At 40.0% G+C, this 18,646-nt stretch overlaps 1 protein-coding gene across 1 annotated transcript in view; it reads right to left on the reverse strand.

Moving 5' to 3' along the window:
• LOC132644206 (receptor-like protein 9DC3) overlaps positions 1-18,646 on the reverse strand; it is a 44,826-nt gene that overhangs the window by 23,699 nt on the left and 2,481 nt on the right. The window contains exon 2 of the mRNA XM_060360782.1: positions 13,418-13,736. Within this exon, the coding sequence (XP_060216765.1) occupies positions 13,418-13,736 (319 nt within the window). The remainder of the gene's footprint in view (positions 1-13,417; positions 13,737-18,646) is intronic.

An 18,646-nucleotide genomic window follows, 5' to 3' on the forward strand; every position in this document is an offset into this window, starting at 1 on the left:
ATAAGTTAAATGTGAGAATGAATTTTGAGACTTAATGGAATATGACTACTTGATTATGATATTGTGGATGTTATTGTAGTTGTTTGGGAGTTTTTTTGCCATATGGTAGGAGTCGATGAAAGAGGGGAAATGCTGCCTAACTTTCATTAGCTCATGAAGTATTCTAGTTTGACTTTAAAGTGTCTTTAAGACTTAACGTTGGTATGAATCCTTTTAAATGTAGATTCCTCAAGCTTTGGCGGTGAACGTTAAGTAGTTAAGATGACATAAAGGTATGTAAGGCTAACCCTTCTTTCCTAAGGCATGATCCCATTATTGTATACCTTCACGTGAATTACATAATACCTTCCATGGGGATATCATTCCTAGAATCACTGAAGCCCATAATTCTTGATATTTTCATGATACCATTAGTTCCATCCTGTGATAGTTGATCCTCTAAAGAAAGATGTAACAAAAGTGATGATGATAACGATGTTAACGATATATATATATATTAAGTAACACCGATCTTATATGGCCGAGTATGATATCTATTGCGCGCGCACTACTACTGTTCGGTACGGATAACACTTAGCCTCGATAGGGCCAGGTATGTATAACACCGAGCCTTGTCAAGGTCGGGTATGTGAAACACCGAACCTCTATGGTCGGGGATAGTACTACTATATATATAAGTGTATGTAATGGAAGGTTCCCATTAGAAAAAGGGTAAGTGAATATGATGAACGTCGCTAGAGGTATAAATGGCTCTATCACCCCATGACACTTCTATCTTATGTTATCGTTCATGCTTCTATTATGCTATTGATTATGCCTTACATACTCAGTACATTGTTCGTACTAATGTCCTTTTTTTATGGACGCTTCGTCATGCCCGCAGGGGGGACATGGGATAGACTTGATCCTTAAGCTGCTTATTCAGAGACTGCTTAGAGGAGCTCTACTTGATTCGGAGCTGCAACTGTTAGTACTATTCTTTTGTGTATATATGGGCATAGCGGGGCCCTGTCCCATCTATATGATGTTACATACTCTTCTTAGAGGCTCGTAGACAATTATGTACAGTTAGATGTCTTTAGCCTCGTCAGCCCATATCTTGTATATCATTTTATCAGCCTCGTCAGCTTGTATGTGTATATGTATGTCGGCATGTTTGTTGATGTTGATATAAAAGTGCCTTAGCTAATTTGAAATGGTATTATTGATGCGTAGAGATTGTTAACAGGCTATGCGGCTCACCTAAAAGTGGTTGTAGAAGTATGATGAGTGGTGCCCGATGGGGTTAGCTCCGGGTGCCCGTCATGGCCCTCCTGTTAGGTCGTTACAAGAGTGGTATCAAAGCAGTTTCGTCTTAGGGTGTGTCTACGAGCCGTGTTCAGTTGAGTCGTGTTTATGGGTGTGTTGCGCACCACACTTATAAACAGGAGGCTGCGAGCATTTTAGGGATGAATAACCTTCTTTCTTCATAGATCGTGCGATAGAGTTATGGCATAAGGATTTCTCTTTTCTTAATCGTATGTTATGTATTTCAGAAATGCATGTAAAGAGAAAAGCTACAACAGCCCAAAAGGGCAAGACAGTGGCAGAAAGGCGGGCTGAAAGAGTACCACCACCGTATATAGAGGACGGTGAGTCCCAGAATGCAATTCAATCTTAGCCCTCTCACTCGTTGCCTAAATCTGAGGAGCATAAGGGAGTGTCAGCCCTAGCTTTAGCACCCCCAACTCCTCCACCAGAGGTTTCGGGTCAAGAGTTGAAAGAGGCCATTCAACTGTTGACTCAATTGGTTACCGCACAGGCCCAGCAGTAGGGTATGGGTCATGGTGATAGGGCAGTTAGTGCAAGAGCCCGTGATTTTATTAGCTTAAACCCTCCAGAGTTCTTCAGGTCAAAACCGGATGAGGACCCTCAAAGCTTTATTGATGGAATGTTGAGGACACTGCTAATGCATGCTTCAGATGTTGAATCGGTAGAGTTAGCATCATATAGATTGCGGGATGTTGCGGTTCAATGCACCTCCCCCGGTATGGCAAGAATTTGCTGATGCTTTTCTCCGACATTACTTGCCACCAGAAGTTCGGCAGGCTAGAGCCGATAAGTTCTTGAATCTTAGGCAAGGAAGTATGAGTCCCTTAGAGTATAGTCTCTGCTTCAATTCTTTGTCTAGGTATGCTCCATCCATGGTAGCGGATATGGGTGATCGAGTGCATCGGTTTGTGAGTGGCTTTAGGCCACATTTGATGGATAAGTGCTTGACTACGTCCCTTAAGGACAATATGGATATTTCTCGCATTCAAGCCCATGCCCTGAATTTGGAGGAAAACCAACAACCGCAAAGAGGTGAGCATGAACTTGACAGAGGTTATAACAAGAGGGCTAGATCTTCGGGTCTGACTAGTGAGTATAGAGGAGGGTAAAGACAGTATTTTTCTAGGCATTCAGGTCGTTATATTACTAGCGCACCTCCACAATTTACGGGCTAGAGATTTGATAGATCTACTCACTCCAGGCTGAGCCAGAGTTTTAGAGCTTCAGGTTCTCATTACAGAGGCAACTCAGGTTAGGCAAGGCCACCCATGCCACGATATTCTTAGTGCAGGAAGTCACATTGGGGCCAGTGTCGATTAGGCTCTGATGTTTTCTATGCATCCGGTCGGCTAGGCCATATCATGTGTGATTGCCCCTCGATTGGTGGTAGGGTTAGGGTCCAGCCTTCAGGGTCGGCAGCTGGGTTTTCATCATCCATATGCCCTCTGGGTCAAGGTTCGCAGATGCCAGTCAGCCGTGAAAGAGGTAGAGGAGGTGCCCCCAGTTCTAGCGGTCCCCAGTATCGTATTTATACATTGGCTGGGCGACAGGATCTTGAGTCCTCCCCTGATGTTGTTACAGGTATATTATCGGTATTTTCTCTTGATGTATATGCATTGATAGATCCAGGCTCCACATTGTCATATGTTTCTCCATATATTGCGGGTCGATTTGGGGTTAAATCGGAATCAATTAAACCTTTTGAGGTATCGACACCGGTTGGTGAACCGGTAAAAGCTAGTCGAGTATAGAGAAATTGTGTAGTTGTGATTTGCGATCATCGTACTATGGCTGATTTACATGAGTTAGAAATGGTAGAATTTGATGTTATTATGGGCATGGATTGGTTGGCTTCTTGCTACCCCAATGTCGATTGTAGAACAAAAATGGTTCGCTTCCAGTTTCCGGGAGAACCAGTTTTGAAATGGAAAGGAAATACAGCATCTCTGAGAGGTAGGTTTATTTCCTATCTCAACGCTAGGAATATGATTGCTAAAGGATGTATTTATCTTTTAGTCCTAGTTCAAGATATAGAGGCCGAATCGCCAACTCTTTAGTTTGTCCCCGTAGTGAATGAGTTTCCGGATGTATTCCTGGATAAGCGTCCAGGCCTTCCCCCTGAGCGGGAGATTGATTTTGCTATCGATGTGCTACCAGATACCAAGCCCATATTTATTCCTCCTTATAGAATGGCCCATGGAGAGTTGAAAGAGTTGAAGGAGCAATTGAAGGACTTGCTTGAGAAAGGCTTTATTAGGCCTAGTTCTTCCACGTGGGGAGCACCTGTGCTGTTTGTGAGGAAGAAAGATGGCTCCTTGCGAATCTACATTGACTATAGACAACTGAATAAGGTGACAATCAAGAACAAATATCCTCTTCCAAGGATTGATGACTTATTTGATCAATTACAAGGCACCAAATGGTTTTCAAAAGTAGACTTGAGATTCAGGTATCATCAGGTGAGAGTTCGGGAGAAAGATATTCCTAAGACGACCTTTAGAACAAGATATGCTTATGTCAAATTCCGGGTAATGTTATTTGGGCTAACTAATGCACCGGTAGTATTCATGAACTTGATGAACAATGTGTTCAGGCCTTTCTTAGATTTATTTGTGATTGTGTTCATTGACAATATCCTGGTATATTCTCGGTCCGAGACAGAACATGCGGATCACTTACGTACTGTCTTTAGAGTTCTCCAAACTCGAGAGCTATTTGCAAAATTTTCAAAGTGTGAATTTTGGTTGAATTCGGTGACTTTTTTGGGGCATATTATCTCAGCCAATGGTATTCAGGTGGATACCCAGAAGATTGATGTTGTGAAGACTTGGCCAAGGCCTATAACACCTATGGAGGTTCATAGTTTTCCGCGCTTAGCAGGTTACTATAGAAGATTTGTAGTAGGTCTTTCTTCTATTTCGGCGCCACTAATGAAGCTAACCCAGAAATTAGCTAAATTACAATGGACGGATGCTTGTGAGCACAGTTTTTGGGAGTTGAAGAATAGATTAACTTTTGTCCCAGTCCTGACACTTCTAGAAGGATCGAAAGGCTATGTTGTCTATTGTGATGCTTCGGGCGTTGGGTTAGGGTGTGTGTTGATGCAGCATGGTAAGGTGATTGCTTATGCTTCAAGGAAGTTGCAAAAACATGAGAAAAATTATCCAACCCATGATCTTGAGTTAGCTGCGGTGATTCATGCCTTGAAGATGTGGAGACATTATTTGTATGGTGTCCATATGGATATCTATATGGATCACAAGAGCCTTCAGTATATTTTCAAGCCGAAAGAATTGAATTTACGGCAGAGGCGATGGTTGGAGTTGTTGAAAGATTATGATATTAAGAATATATATCATCCCAGGAAGGCGAATGTTGTGGCTGATGCTCTTAGCCGTAGATCTGTGGGTAGCTTACGTAATGTCCAGCCAGAGAAAAGAGAGTTAGCTCTTGAGCTCCAGAGCTAGCCTAGGAGTTCGGGTAGTGGACTCAAGCAATGTGGGAGCTATCTGTCACGACCTGACTAGGGGCCGCGACGGGTACCCGGGGCTAACCACCGAGCACCGTTCGTTCTATTACTCATCATACTCAAATCGTAAGGAGATCATATTTCATTTGAAAACATAAATACTTTTATATGCTTAAGCCTTTCGGCCACCAAAATGATATATATATATATATATATATATATATGTACATACATCATGGAAATCTCGTGAGACCATATAACCCACACTGCGTATCTACGAGCCTCTACTAGAGTACTTGACATATGGACGGGACAGGACCCCGTCGTGCCCAACATATACAAATGTACACAAAAGATTAATCAAGCACCTCCGGAACAAAGGAGTGCTTTCAATCCGCTAACAGCTCCTACGAGTCTAGATCAATCTCGCCTCCCTGCCTACCTGTGGGAATGAACACAACGTCCAAAGAAAACGGACGTCAGTCCGAACATTGTACTGAGTATGTAAGACAAGAATGAAATAAATATAATAGAAGGATCATGAGCCATAGGAGAAAGATATAACCTGCACGAGTTTCATAAGTGAATACATTTCGTACATATATCATATTTTTATATAATCATACATACATCAGCCCATCACATATATCATCACATCATAATCCTCATCATTATCCCGCGTCCGGGTAACCATCATATGCCACCCACTAGTGGTGATCATGCCCGGCCCTTTAGGCTCGGTGTATATATAGCAGCCCGCATTAGCGGTGAAATGCCCGGCCATCTAGGCACGGTGGAATCATATGAAGCCCGCCTTATCGGTGACATGCCCGGCCATCTAGGCACGTTGGAATCATATACAGCCCGCCTTAGCGGTGACATGGCCGGCCATCTTGGCGCGGTGGAATCGTATCATCTCATAATCATTCATGAATTCATCATTTTCACACATCTCATGAACTTGTCATAATCTCATCATAGCTTGACATTTTCATACATAACATAGGCATATTATAAGCTAGCATTATTGATCATGTTATAGACATATCATGACTTAGCTTCATTTCACATTTATCATTAGGAGCATACATTAGATTTTGAAGGCAACTATGACTATGTCGGGGTGACATAAGGTCGTGAACCCCCGATTATATTATGAATATTTATGAGTATTCTGCCTCACCTTGAAGGAGATAGTATATAAGGTGAGTGTTAACAATAATGGCATCATTAACGTTATAGGAGCATCATATCATGAACTCTAGAATCTCTATACTTTAACTCATCCTCATCATTATCATGCTCGTATGCAGTTTGGTATATTTACGGACTCATAAGCCCCATCATATAGGAGGATCATGGAAAGCTTGAAGGATTCATGCCTTTGAAGGAAGGGATTAGCCTTACATACCTTTGTCGTTTAACTGGTCTATCGCTTGCTTGTTCTCCTTTAATGCACACGTTCTTCCTTCAAGAGAATTCGTATCGACATTAGCTAACAATCACAAGAACGGGCTTACTTAAGCTAAAGAAAATTGGGCAGCATTTCCTTTGTTTATACTACTTTTTCCATGTTCTATATCAACTCCCAAACGTTCATATCAATATTCACAATATCACACACAACAATCATCATTTATCTACACTTACCACAATTCACCATTTCCCTTCAATTTCTCCACAATTATGGTTATAACTCCCTGTCACATTTTCTCACATATAATACCTACTCCATGTTCTAAATGTCATTTATAACGTATTCATGATCACAACATACCAACATTCATCATTCATCTCAACCACTATTCAACAATGACACTATTTACTCATTTATGACCCATTTTCTATGTCTTTCTACAATTCAAGTGTCTTAGCCTTCCACTACCTTAAACAACATGGTATGGTCATGAACCTTACCTTAGATGATGGATGAACAAGCCTTAAATGGAAATACTCTTCTAGCACCAAAACCCTATTTCTCTCCCCTTAAGTTTTCTTGGTGTAGATGAACTTTGGCTAGGTTCCATACACTTGTTTTCATGGATTTGGTGTTGTTGATCTTGGCTTTCCCTTGAATTCTTGTGGATGAATGACGGAGAATATTCTAGAGGTTTCTTGACTTGTGGAGTGAAAATGAAATGAAAATGAAATGAGAAAGGGTCCCTTATATTAAATTGAAAGCTGTCCCGACCAACTTATACGGACCAACATACGGTCCGTACGTTTTATACGAACCGTATGTGTGGCCGTATGTTTGTTCCAATAGGTGGTGTCCCTCTTTGCTAAATATACGGCCTAACATATGGCTAGTATATTTTATACGGTCCGTATGTTAGGCCATATAGTGCCCAGCTGTTCCATTTTCGTTCTCGTTGACTCGTTTGATCTCCAATCCTTATGGAACCTTTTTGACACTTGTTTAGCACCTCAATACCAATCTAAGGGACGTTACCACTCTTCTCTAAGACATCATTTTGTCATCATTAACTCATCATCCATAATTCCTACCCGACACATAACATATCCTTTACTTCCTTTGTCAAACTTCTTTCTTTACATCTAATATCTTTGAATCTCGACTAGGATCACCAAATGCAGTTTCTTACTTATCAAATCATCGTACACGTCATGCCCTTCGCTGGCTTATTCACTGTACGTTAACGGGGAATTTTCCAAGGTGTAACACTATCATTCAGAATTTAGCTGTCTCGTCACTAGTAGTTGAGGTAAAAGAGTGCCAATATGAGGATCCCATACTAGTTTATTACAGAAATACACTTCCTCAGAAGAAGAAGAAGTCATCCTATGAAATTTCTAGGGATGGAGTTCTCCGATGTCGAGGCATGTTATGTGTTCATTATGTTGCAGGATTACGACTTCAAATATTAAAAGAAGCCTATTGTTCTCGTTATTCCGTTCACCCTGAAGCAACAAAAATGAACCATGATCTCAAATCTATATATTGGTGGAATGGAATGAAGAAGGACATAGTGGAATTTGTGGCCCAATGTCCTAACTGTCATAAAGTGAAGATTGAACACCAAAAACCTGGTGGATTGTTGCAAGCTATGGAAATTCCAACTTGAAAATGGGAAACGATTAATATGGATTTCATCGCAGACTTACCTCGTTCTAGGCATAAATATGATTCAATATGGGTAATTGTGGATAGACTTATGAAGTCAGCTCATTTCCTACTTGTCTAAACTATATTTACAGCGGAATATTACGCAAAGCTTTATGTCAAAGAGATAGTGAGACTCCATGGCGTCCCTGCATCTATTATTTTTGATAGAGGGACCAGATTACAACCAATTTCTAGAAGTCTTTTCAAGAAGGTTTGGGGACAAAGTGAGTCTTAGTACAACATTTCATCCACAAACTGATGGGCAAGCTGAGTGTACCATCCGGACTCTTGAGGATATGCTACGGGCATGTGTATTGGATTTTGGAGGTAGTTGGGATGATCACTTACCTCTTATTGAATTTTTTTATAACAACAGTTATCATTCTAGCATCCAAATGACCCCATGTGAAGCTTTGTATGGGCGCAAGTGTAGATCGCCAAGTGGGTTGTTCGAAGTAGGAGAGGCTTAATTGATAGGGTATAGGATCGATTACTAATAGCTCAGAGTCGCTAGAAATCCTATGCAGACTATCGTCAACGAGACTTGGAGTTTCAAGTAAAAGATTGGGTATTCTTGAAGGTGTCTCCGATGAAGGGCGTCATGAGATTTGGAAAAAAGGGCAAGCTTAGTCCTCGGTATATTGGACCTTATGAGATTGTACGCAAGGTAGGCCAAGTGGCGTATGAACTAGATCTACCTTCGGATTTAGAGTCAGTCCATCCGGTTTTTCATGTATCGATGCTTCGCAAGTGCATTGGAGACCCTTCCAAAATTGTACCAGCGGATGATGTCCAAGTCACTAAACAATTGTCTTGTGAAGAAGTTCCCATTGCCATTCTAGATAGGAAAGTATGGAGACTCAGAACCAAAGATGTAGCTTCAGTTAAAGTTTTATGGAGAAATAATAATAGAGAGGAAATGACCTGGGAAGCGAAAAAAGACATGAAGTTGAGGTACCCGCATTTATTTCCTCCTCCAGAGGAGACTCAGGCAGAGATGCCATTGTCCTCACGTATGTAATGCTTTTCTCGATGCTTTCTTGGTTGCGTGTAGACATGGTTGTTTATGTTGTTGTTGTATCCTTATGGGGCGATATATTTTGGGTTGCTGTGACAGAATGGTAGTGCTATATTACAGGGAAAACTCTGGCAAAATTTTCGTAGAAGCCCTATAGGTCTAACATTTGAGGACGAATGTTCCTAAAGGGGAGAGAATGTTACACCTTGGAAATTTCAGATTGTTGCATTGTGAATATACTAACACGATCTTGGCGTGAACATGAAGTCCTTATGAGACTAAGGGGAGAATTTTATAACTTTAAAGTGTGCACCATAAGATTTTGTAGCCATATAAATAAGTGAAACTAAGTTCGTTGAAGAAAAGTGGAATGCAAGTCATGTTTGGAAAGATTTTCGCAATGATTGAGCTAATATTTATTTAGCAATTTCTTGAGGAGGAGATATAGGTCCTCTTACGTTAATGAAATGTTATATAAGTGTCTATAAGGTTCCATAAGGATTGGAGGTTGAATGAATCAACGAGAGAAAGTTCAGAAATTTTTGGGTTGTACGACCACTTATACGGACATATAAGTTATGCGGCCCGTATAAATGGTTCGTATAACCATTACAGAGAGGGGTAAACCCATGGTGGGATTATACGGACCGTATAAGTGGCTGTATAATCGGTCGAGTAAGTTTTTTCTCTTTTTATATATGGACAACCTTTATTCTATTTCCTCATTTCCCACTTCTCTCAAACTCTTAAAAGCTCTAGAACTTTCTCCCAAGAATATTCCACTCAAACCCAAGAGAAATCAAAGATCAAATAGCAAGAATCAAGAAATCCATGTGTTCAGAACTCTCTAGGGTTGGTAGACTTCAAGAATTTCTTTGGTATTAAAGCTAGGGTTTCCCTACAAGTTGGTAACTTGATCCAAAGCTCATTCTTATGTGATAAGAGGTTAGTTTTCATGTCTATTTCATGTTTTTAAGCATGTTTGGTTGTTGAATAACTTGGATTGAGGTAGAAAGTAGAGGATGGAGTTTAAATGTGGATTCATGATATTTTGAGTAGTAACTTAACTTGGGTTATCATTGTTAGAATGTATGAGTATAATCTCATTATGAAGGGTAATAATGATGACAAGAAAGTGTTGTATACAATTGTGCAAAGGTTTGGTGTGAAGTTGTTGATATAATTTGAATGTGAGAATGAATTTTGAGACTTAATGGAATATGACTACTTGATTATAATATTGTGGATGTTATTGTAGTTGTTTAGGAGTTGTTTTTCCATATGGTAGGAGTCGATGAAATAGGGGAAATGCTGCCCAACTTTCATTAGCTCACGAAGTATTCTAGTTTGACTTTAGAGTGTTTTTAAGACTTAACCTTGGTATGAATCCTTTTAAAGGTAGATTTCTCAAGCTTTGGTGTAGTTAAGACGACATAAATGTATGTAAGGCTAACCCTTCTTTCTTAAGGCATGGTCCAATTATTGTATACCTTCACGTGAATTCCATAATACCTTCCATGAGGACATCATTCCTAGAATCACTGAAGCCCATAATTCTTGATATTCTCATGATATCATTGGTTCCATCCTGTGATAGTTGATCCTCTAAATAAAGATATAATGAAAGTGATGATTATGACAATGTTGACGATATATATATACCTATGTATGGCTATTAAGTAACACCGAGCTTATATGGCCGGGTATGATATCTATTGCGCACACACTACTGCGGTTGGGTACGGATAACACTGAGCCTTGGTAGGGCCAGGTATGTATAACACCAAGCCTTGTCAAGGTCGGGTATGTGAAACACCGAACCTCTATGGTCGGGGTAGTACTACTATATATATAAGTGTATGTAATAGAAGGTTCCCATTAGAAAATGGTAAGTGAATATGATGAACGTCGCTAGAGGTATAAATAGCTCTATCATCCCATGACACTTCTATCTTATGTTATCGTTCATGCTTCTATTATGCTATTGATTATGCCTTACATACTCAGTACATTGTTCGTACTGATATCCTTTTTTTGTGGACGCTGCCTCATGCCCGCAGGGGGACAGGGAGATAGACTTGATCCTTAAGTTGCTTATTCAGAGACTGCTTAGATGAGCTCCCCTTGATTCGTAGCTACAACTGTTAGTACTGTTATTTTTTGTATATATGGGCATGGCGGTGCCCTGTCCCGTCTATATGATGTTACATACTCTTCTTAGAGGCTCGTAGACAGTTATGTACAGTTAAATGTCTTTAGCCTTGTCGGCCCATATCTTGTATGTCATTTTGTCAGCCTCGTCGTCTTGTATGTATATATGTATATGGGCATGTTTATTGATGTTGATATAAAAGTGCCTTATCCTAATGGAAATAGTTTTATTGATGCGTAGATATTGTTAGTAGGCTATGCGGCCCACCTAGAAATGGTTGTGGAAGTATGATGAGAGGTGCCTGGTGGGGTTAGCTGCGGGTGCCTGTCATGGCCCTCCGGTTGGGTCATGACAATCTTACTCAATCCTTCCCTGTTTCTCCATTACTGAACTTCCTATTACACCCTTATCTTGAAACTTCGAGTAATTCCTTCTTTTGAGTGCTATCTCGCAATCTTTATTTAGTCATGCATATGGCTGACTAGTTATATTTATCGTCAAATCATCCTTACACCTTATCGTCCTGCTAGTGTAATATCCCTTTGAGGTGATTTCCAATTCTTTTGTTATTATCTTTCCATCTTCTAACAAGGCATACTTCTGATCCCATACTTGTCATCTCATCTTCCCCCCTTAAGGTAGTAACCCAATTCCCTATACTTAATATCCCATAAGCTTCTCTTTTTCCTATAAATGCATACTCCCAGCGAGTCTACATCCAATCTTAACCGTAATTGTCCGTCGTCCGAGTCTATCTCATTAGTTGTACATACATGTAACGGGTTACATATTCCCATAGACGTATTGGCCCTGGATGGGTCTAATCCTTCGTCGAAGATATCTTCAAAACATTTCCTTATCGTTCTTCCAGAATTCACCTTTCTCTTATTACTTGCTCTCCCATTCTATCACTGTAATGGTATCTAGCACAAAATTCTATTCCTAAAATCTGCTCTGATTGTTACTATTCCTTCTTTTCTTCGTTATATAAACAATCGTTATTTAGGCAGGTTTATTTTAGACTCCAAGTTCGTCTCATCAACGAAGTGTGTATTTTGTATGAACTTTGCAACTTCAAATTCATTCATTTCCTATCATACAATTAATTCCTCCAGAATATCTCTCGCTTCCTTCATTAACTATTCAACCCTGTATTACTAACTCAATAATCCTGTGGTAATAACACTTTTGAAATAAAAAATTTGTACCTTGGTCCTACCTTTGTCTTATACATTCTTGCAAGACAACTCATGTTTCATATATCCTTATAATTGATACTCTTTTCTGCTTTTGTAATTCATGCCTTACCTCTTTTTGCTCGTGGATCATTGGAATATTTACACTCAAGTGTCATATTTAAACACATACGTATCCTCTCTACATCTTATCTCGAGGGAAAATTACAACTCCCATATAATCATATTGATGTCTTATTAATAAAACACTTCTAAGGTTGCTAAACACTCACAGTATAAACACAGTCGTTTGCCATTGTCCAACTAAAAATTTCCATTAGAACTGCTCTCCTTTTTAAGTCCCAACAGTGATGCTCCAAAAGTTATCTTAATAGAATTGGATATAATATATCAATACCACCCTCAAGGATGTATAAACATTATTACCATAATAATTGTACCTAACGTCATCACTCATCCCCTAGTACTATACTATCTCTTCTTACTTACGAGTCATTCATATCTTACGGATTCCTCTTGACACCTATCATTCATAATTCTGTAGATATAATCTCTCTGTCAAACTATGTTCCCCACACATGGCTTTCCTAATTAATCATACTATTGCCTTATTACCAGAACATATCTTTTCCACTGTTCTATCATCGTGTTCACCATTTTAACCCATCGTCTAGCCACAAACTTCACTCTAGGTTCCTTTTTAACATTAATTCCTTTCCTTCCCCTAACATAATCATTGGGGTTTTATAACTCACCGTCGTTGCATAACATAAGTCATTTCAAAATAATACTTGCTTAATTTTAACACCTTATCAAAACAACAAATATACCTTCCATCATTGGTTGCTCCGGTCCGGAAACTTCAACGGATATGGGACCTTCCATAGCCCTACTCTAGAGCCCTGATTTGGCATGAATCGCTCTAACATGGGCTGAAACATTTCTTCTTCCGGTTGTCTCTCTAGCAGCTATTCATCGCCACCCAGAACTTCTACAAATGTACCAACTATACTAACCAAACTGGTCTGGCCACTACCTTCATTTGGACCATGCTCTGAAGATACCATCAAGTCTTATTTAATAGGGTCCTTAGGCTACAAACTCCTTGGTTTATCATAAATCTATGCACTCTCCGCTGATCTACCATAATCCAAAGATTGGGGATCAATTCCCAACATTGACTCTCCTTTCCTTGCCCAGCTATAGCCAAAGGAGGAATTGGTAAAATCGGCGCTTTTCCAGGCTCCTCTACTCTCATCAAAGTCGATGATACCTGTAGCACTGATTTACCCTGAATCTCCGGAGTGTCTGTTTCTATAGAACACATGATGTCAAATGGGTACGTCTCAATGTAGAGTACATCCTCACTTGGGTCCTCCTCCAAAGTGTAACTCAATCCTCTCCCTGTTATTATTGCAATCCTCGAATCACCCGTAGTCCTTTCTGAAGAAGTCGTCGTCAAACTGTAAAACAGCAAAGGTCAGGGTTGAAGATTTACACCTTATGACTTAGCTCTATAACACGATCTAAGATACAAAGAAGGGTAACCATCTTAAATTGCCTGTAGCCTCCTGTTTATAAGTGTGGCGCACTTCACAGCCATGAAAAAACTCTACTGGACATGGCTCGTAGACAAATCCTAGGACGAACTGCACTAATACCACTTTTGTCACGACCCAATCGGAGGGTAATGAAGGGCACCCGGAGCTCACCTACCGAGCACCTTAAAATGTACATCTCATAGTCATATCTGAGTGGGCCATAGAGATAACTCATAACTATCATCAACTGTAAGGTACACCAACCCAAAATATATACATATACATCATCAAGATAAGACCAAGTATACAAGCCGACAAGGCTATCAAAATAGTAATATAATAGAATGCTGACCGAGCAGGTCATAGAACATCTAACTGTGCATATCTGTCTACAAGCCTCTACTGGAGTACATAACATAATAAGGACGGGACAGGACCCCTATATACACAAAAGAATCATACTAACTGATCTGCAGCTCCGAAACAAGTGGAGTGCTCCTGTACAACGCTGAGAAAATAGCCTAAGGGTCTGATCCGTCTCCCTGTCTACCTGCGGGCATAAACGCAGCGTCCTCAATAAAAGAACATCAGTACGAATAATGTATTGAGCAGGTAAGGCATAAGTAACCACATAATAAGGATATGAAAGTAACAAGAGATAAGAGAGATAACCTATACATCTGAATGCCTCTGTAGGCAGAAGTCATGCATGCTTAGCTTTAAAAAAAACATTTTCATAGATACATATATATAATGTCGTACCCATAAATGTAGGCTAGGTGTTATCCGTACCCAGCCATGATAGGCTCTGTATTATCCATACCCAGCCATGATAGGATCAATGTTATCCATACCCAACTGCAGTGGTGTGCACAATAAGTGGCGTACCTAGCCAACTATAGCACAGGTCGGTGTGAGAAAATACATACATAGATATAAAGCATGCATGAGATCCCAAATAAAAGCTATAACTCTATCGGAGTGACGTAAGGTCTGTAAGACTCCGATTATCGTTATGAATCTATCATCATCATCATATCTCACCTTGAAGGAACAATAATCACAAAATGAGACCAACATCAATGAATAAGATCAACAACAACAAGATGAGATCATGTCGCGACCTAAATCGATGGGTCATGTCGAGTGCCTGACTTCTACTAACCAGACACCCTTATACTCATACCTGGATCTCACTGAATAACTGGGTAGCCCAAATATGACTTATAATTGAACTATACTGACTCTGTAAGAACAACACCATGAACTCTGCATCAAGAACTCACAACAACCTATATATATATACTAAAATAACAGTGCAAGCCAACTAGGCCGCTACATATATTGTACAACAAAATAAGAGCCGACAAGGCTACAAACATCCCAACTACATAGGACTGTCTACAGACCTATAATGGAATACAAAGCTATAGAAAGGACGGGACAGGGCCCCGTCATACCCATATATACATGTCAAAATAGCATACCAAAAATAGACTGCAGCTCCGAACCAAGTGGAGCGTACTGACTACTGCTGGGTGGAAGTCCTACTGAGCTAGACTGCCTGTCTGTCTACCTGAACTTGCGGGCATGAACGCAGCCCCCCAAGTAAGGGGATTCAGTACAAATAATGTACCGAGTATGTAAGGCATAAGAGCAACACATACATAAGAATCATGAAAGAGAGCTGAAACATGGAAGCTAATCCAAGTATCTGAATACATCGGTGTGACTGAACATCTGAAAGTACCTGTATAACTCTGTATAACTGAAACTACCTTTGAAGGCGTATGATATGCATGCTTCCTTTTAAAAATACATACATCATAATATAACTGTTAGCGCTGTGAAACGTACAGCAGTGTTGTGGAATGTACAGCCTGATCCATATATCATATCATCCCGCGTCCGGGGTAATCTCATACCGTACCCACTGCAGTGGTGTGCATATCTACGTGTCTGCCAGGCCGACTATAGCACGGTGTGGTGTAAGAAAATAGTTTTACATATATATAAATGCATAAAAGACTTATAAAAGGATGCTCTGAACTCCTTAGGGCAACATAAGATCTCCCAGTAACATAAGAAGCTAGTATGTTAATATAGTAGATTTCTGGAAGCTATAGACATCAAACATATGAAATCAAGGATACAATGGATCCTATACTGTCTAAAAATAGAGTCTTTGGAACTCGCTCGTTTACTTCTTTCGTACGTATCATAAGGACCATGCCAAAATGAATAAAAGGGATAGCCTTAACATACCTTATCCGCTCCTCAAGCTAACTATTCTTATGTCCTGGGCCTGACAAATCTACATATAAGACTAAGTATGCCAACTATTAGACTGGAACGTGCTTATATTCCAACCTTTAAACTAGTTTATAACTTAATGAATTCGGACAACATTTCCTTTGTAAACTTAACAATCCCTCAAATTCCAATTCAACCCAATCATCAACAACAATGCCAATACTTACATATTAAAATATAATCAAATCCATCCCAAAATATCCCCTGATCTCATATTTAAACTCAATCAACTTACCGCTTTCATAACTATATTTCCTTCACTTTAAATAACTAGAACTCTTGGTAATCAACTCAATAACAAAGGTAAGAATCATATAATACCTTAAAGGAATTGGAACTCCTGGAATCAAACTCCAAATCCAACTCCTAAGCTCAAAAACTTCAATAGAACCCTAAGAACAACTTTCTCTTCAATAGTTCGGGTTCACGAGGCTCGGATCTTACTAAAATCTCACTAACATGTTGGGAGAGTTTAAGAGGAATATATTAGGGTTTGTCTCTGGCTGGAAGGGTGAAAAATAAGAACGAAAATGTGATATGGCTATATATATCAAGTGGAACAAAGTTCCACCGCCTCAGGGTCGACGGCTCGTCAACATGTCGACGGTCATCGACTTGAGCCATCCTTCTGCCACCTGAGATTCAGGGGCCTCAGCATGTTGACGGCATGAAAATATGCCACATTAATATGTTGACAGGCCATCCTTTTACACCATCAAAGTGCACTGGTCTTTGTTTCCCTGAGTTGATCCGATTCGTTTTGATTTGATTCGTTTAACTTTTAATCCTATTGCATTGTAAGGAACTTATACTTCTACTTCTGTATATGCGAAGTAAGGCACTCAATATCTCATAAACTCCGATACGAATCCCCGTACAATTTCTACAGAGTTTTCTCTATAACTATACCAATCCAACATGTACACAACAACCCAATACAATACCACACAGGTCCACATACTAAAATATGCAACATTATGGCCTCACATGACCCAGCACAATAGCTATAAATAAATCTAATACTTAGGGATGATGATGCCTCAAACTGAGCCTCCTGGGACAACGGAAACAAGTGTGGATACTTAGTCTTCATCTCCTCTTCAGCCTCTCAAGCCATTTCCTCGACATTATTATTCCTCTAGAGCACTTTAACGGAAGCCACATCCTTAGTTCGCAATCGACGAACTTGTCTATCTAATTTAGCCACTAGCCTTTCCTTGTATGATAACTGCTCGATCACCTGGACAGCATCTACTGGTACGACTCTCGAGGGATCTCCTATGCACTTACGGACCATGGACGCATGGAATAGTGGATGTACATATTCCAGATCAAAAGGTAGCTCTAACTCATTTGCTACCTTACCCACTGTACAAATTATTCTATATGGCCCAATGTATCGAGGGCTTAACTTACCCTTCTCGCCAAATCTCATCACTCCCTTCATAGGCGAGATCTTCAGGAAGACCCAATCGCCTACCTCAAACTCTAACTTACGTCGCCGATTATCTGCATAGGATTGTTGTTGACTCTATGCCACTAGTAACCTTTCTTGAATCACTTTCACTTTGTCAACCGCTTGTTGTATTAAGTCTGGGCCTAGTAGCTGACTCTCTCTAACATCAAACCATCCTATGGGTGATCTACATCTTCGCCTATATGAAGCTTCATAAGGAGACATCTGAATACTGGAATGGTAACTGTTGTTATATAAAAACTTAATAAGAGGTAAATTGTCATCCCAACTACCTCAAAAATCAATTACACAAGCCCTCAGCATATCCTCAAGTGTTTGTATAGTACGCTCAGGTTGCCCATCTGTCTGCGGGTGAAATGCGGTACTAAAAATCACCTGAGTCCCCAATCCATTCTGGAAAGATCTCCAGAGGTTAGCAGTGAACTGCACTCCTCTATCTGAAATAATGGCTGTAGGAACACCATGAAGTCGGACAATCTCTCTAAGGTAGAGCTTTGCATAATCTTCAGCTGAATAAGTAGTTCGGACAGGTAGGAAGTGGGCTAACTTTGTAAGTCTATCAACTATGCCCCATATTGAATCATACTTACACTGAGTACGGTGTAAACCTATAATGAAGTCCATATTAATTACCTCCCACTTCCATGTCAGAATCTCAATAGCCTATAATAAACCTTCGGGCTTCTAGTGCTCTATCTTAACTTGTTGACAATTTGGGCACTGAGTGACAAAATCCACTATATCCTTTTTCATACCATCCCACCAATATACTTCTTTAATAACATAGTACATTTTTGTTATGCCTGGATGAATAGAATAGTGAGAATAGAGGGCTTCCCCCATAACCTGCCGACGAAGCCCTGCAATAGTAGGAACGTATAATCTACCTCGATACCTAATTTCTCCATCCCCTGCAATCACAAAGGGTGTCTTTTCTTTCTGTGGAGTCGTATCTCAATAATGAACTAAAATAGGATCCTCATACTGACGCTTCTTTATCTCAACTACCAAAGATAACATCGTTGTATCCTGGACAGTAACT

This window comes from Lycium barbarum, chromosome 6 (assembly GCF_019175385.1).
Source record: "Lycium barbarum isolate Lr01 chromosome 6, ASM1917538v2, whole genome shotgun sequence".
In the NCBI taxonomy this organism is placed as follows: domain Eukaryota; kingdom Viridiplantae; phylum Streptophyta; class Magnoliopsida; order Solanales; family Solanaceae; genus Lycium; species Lycium barbarum.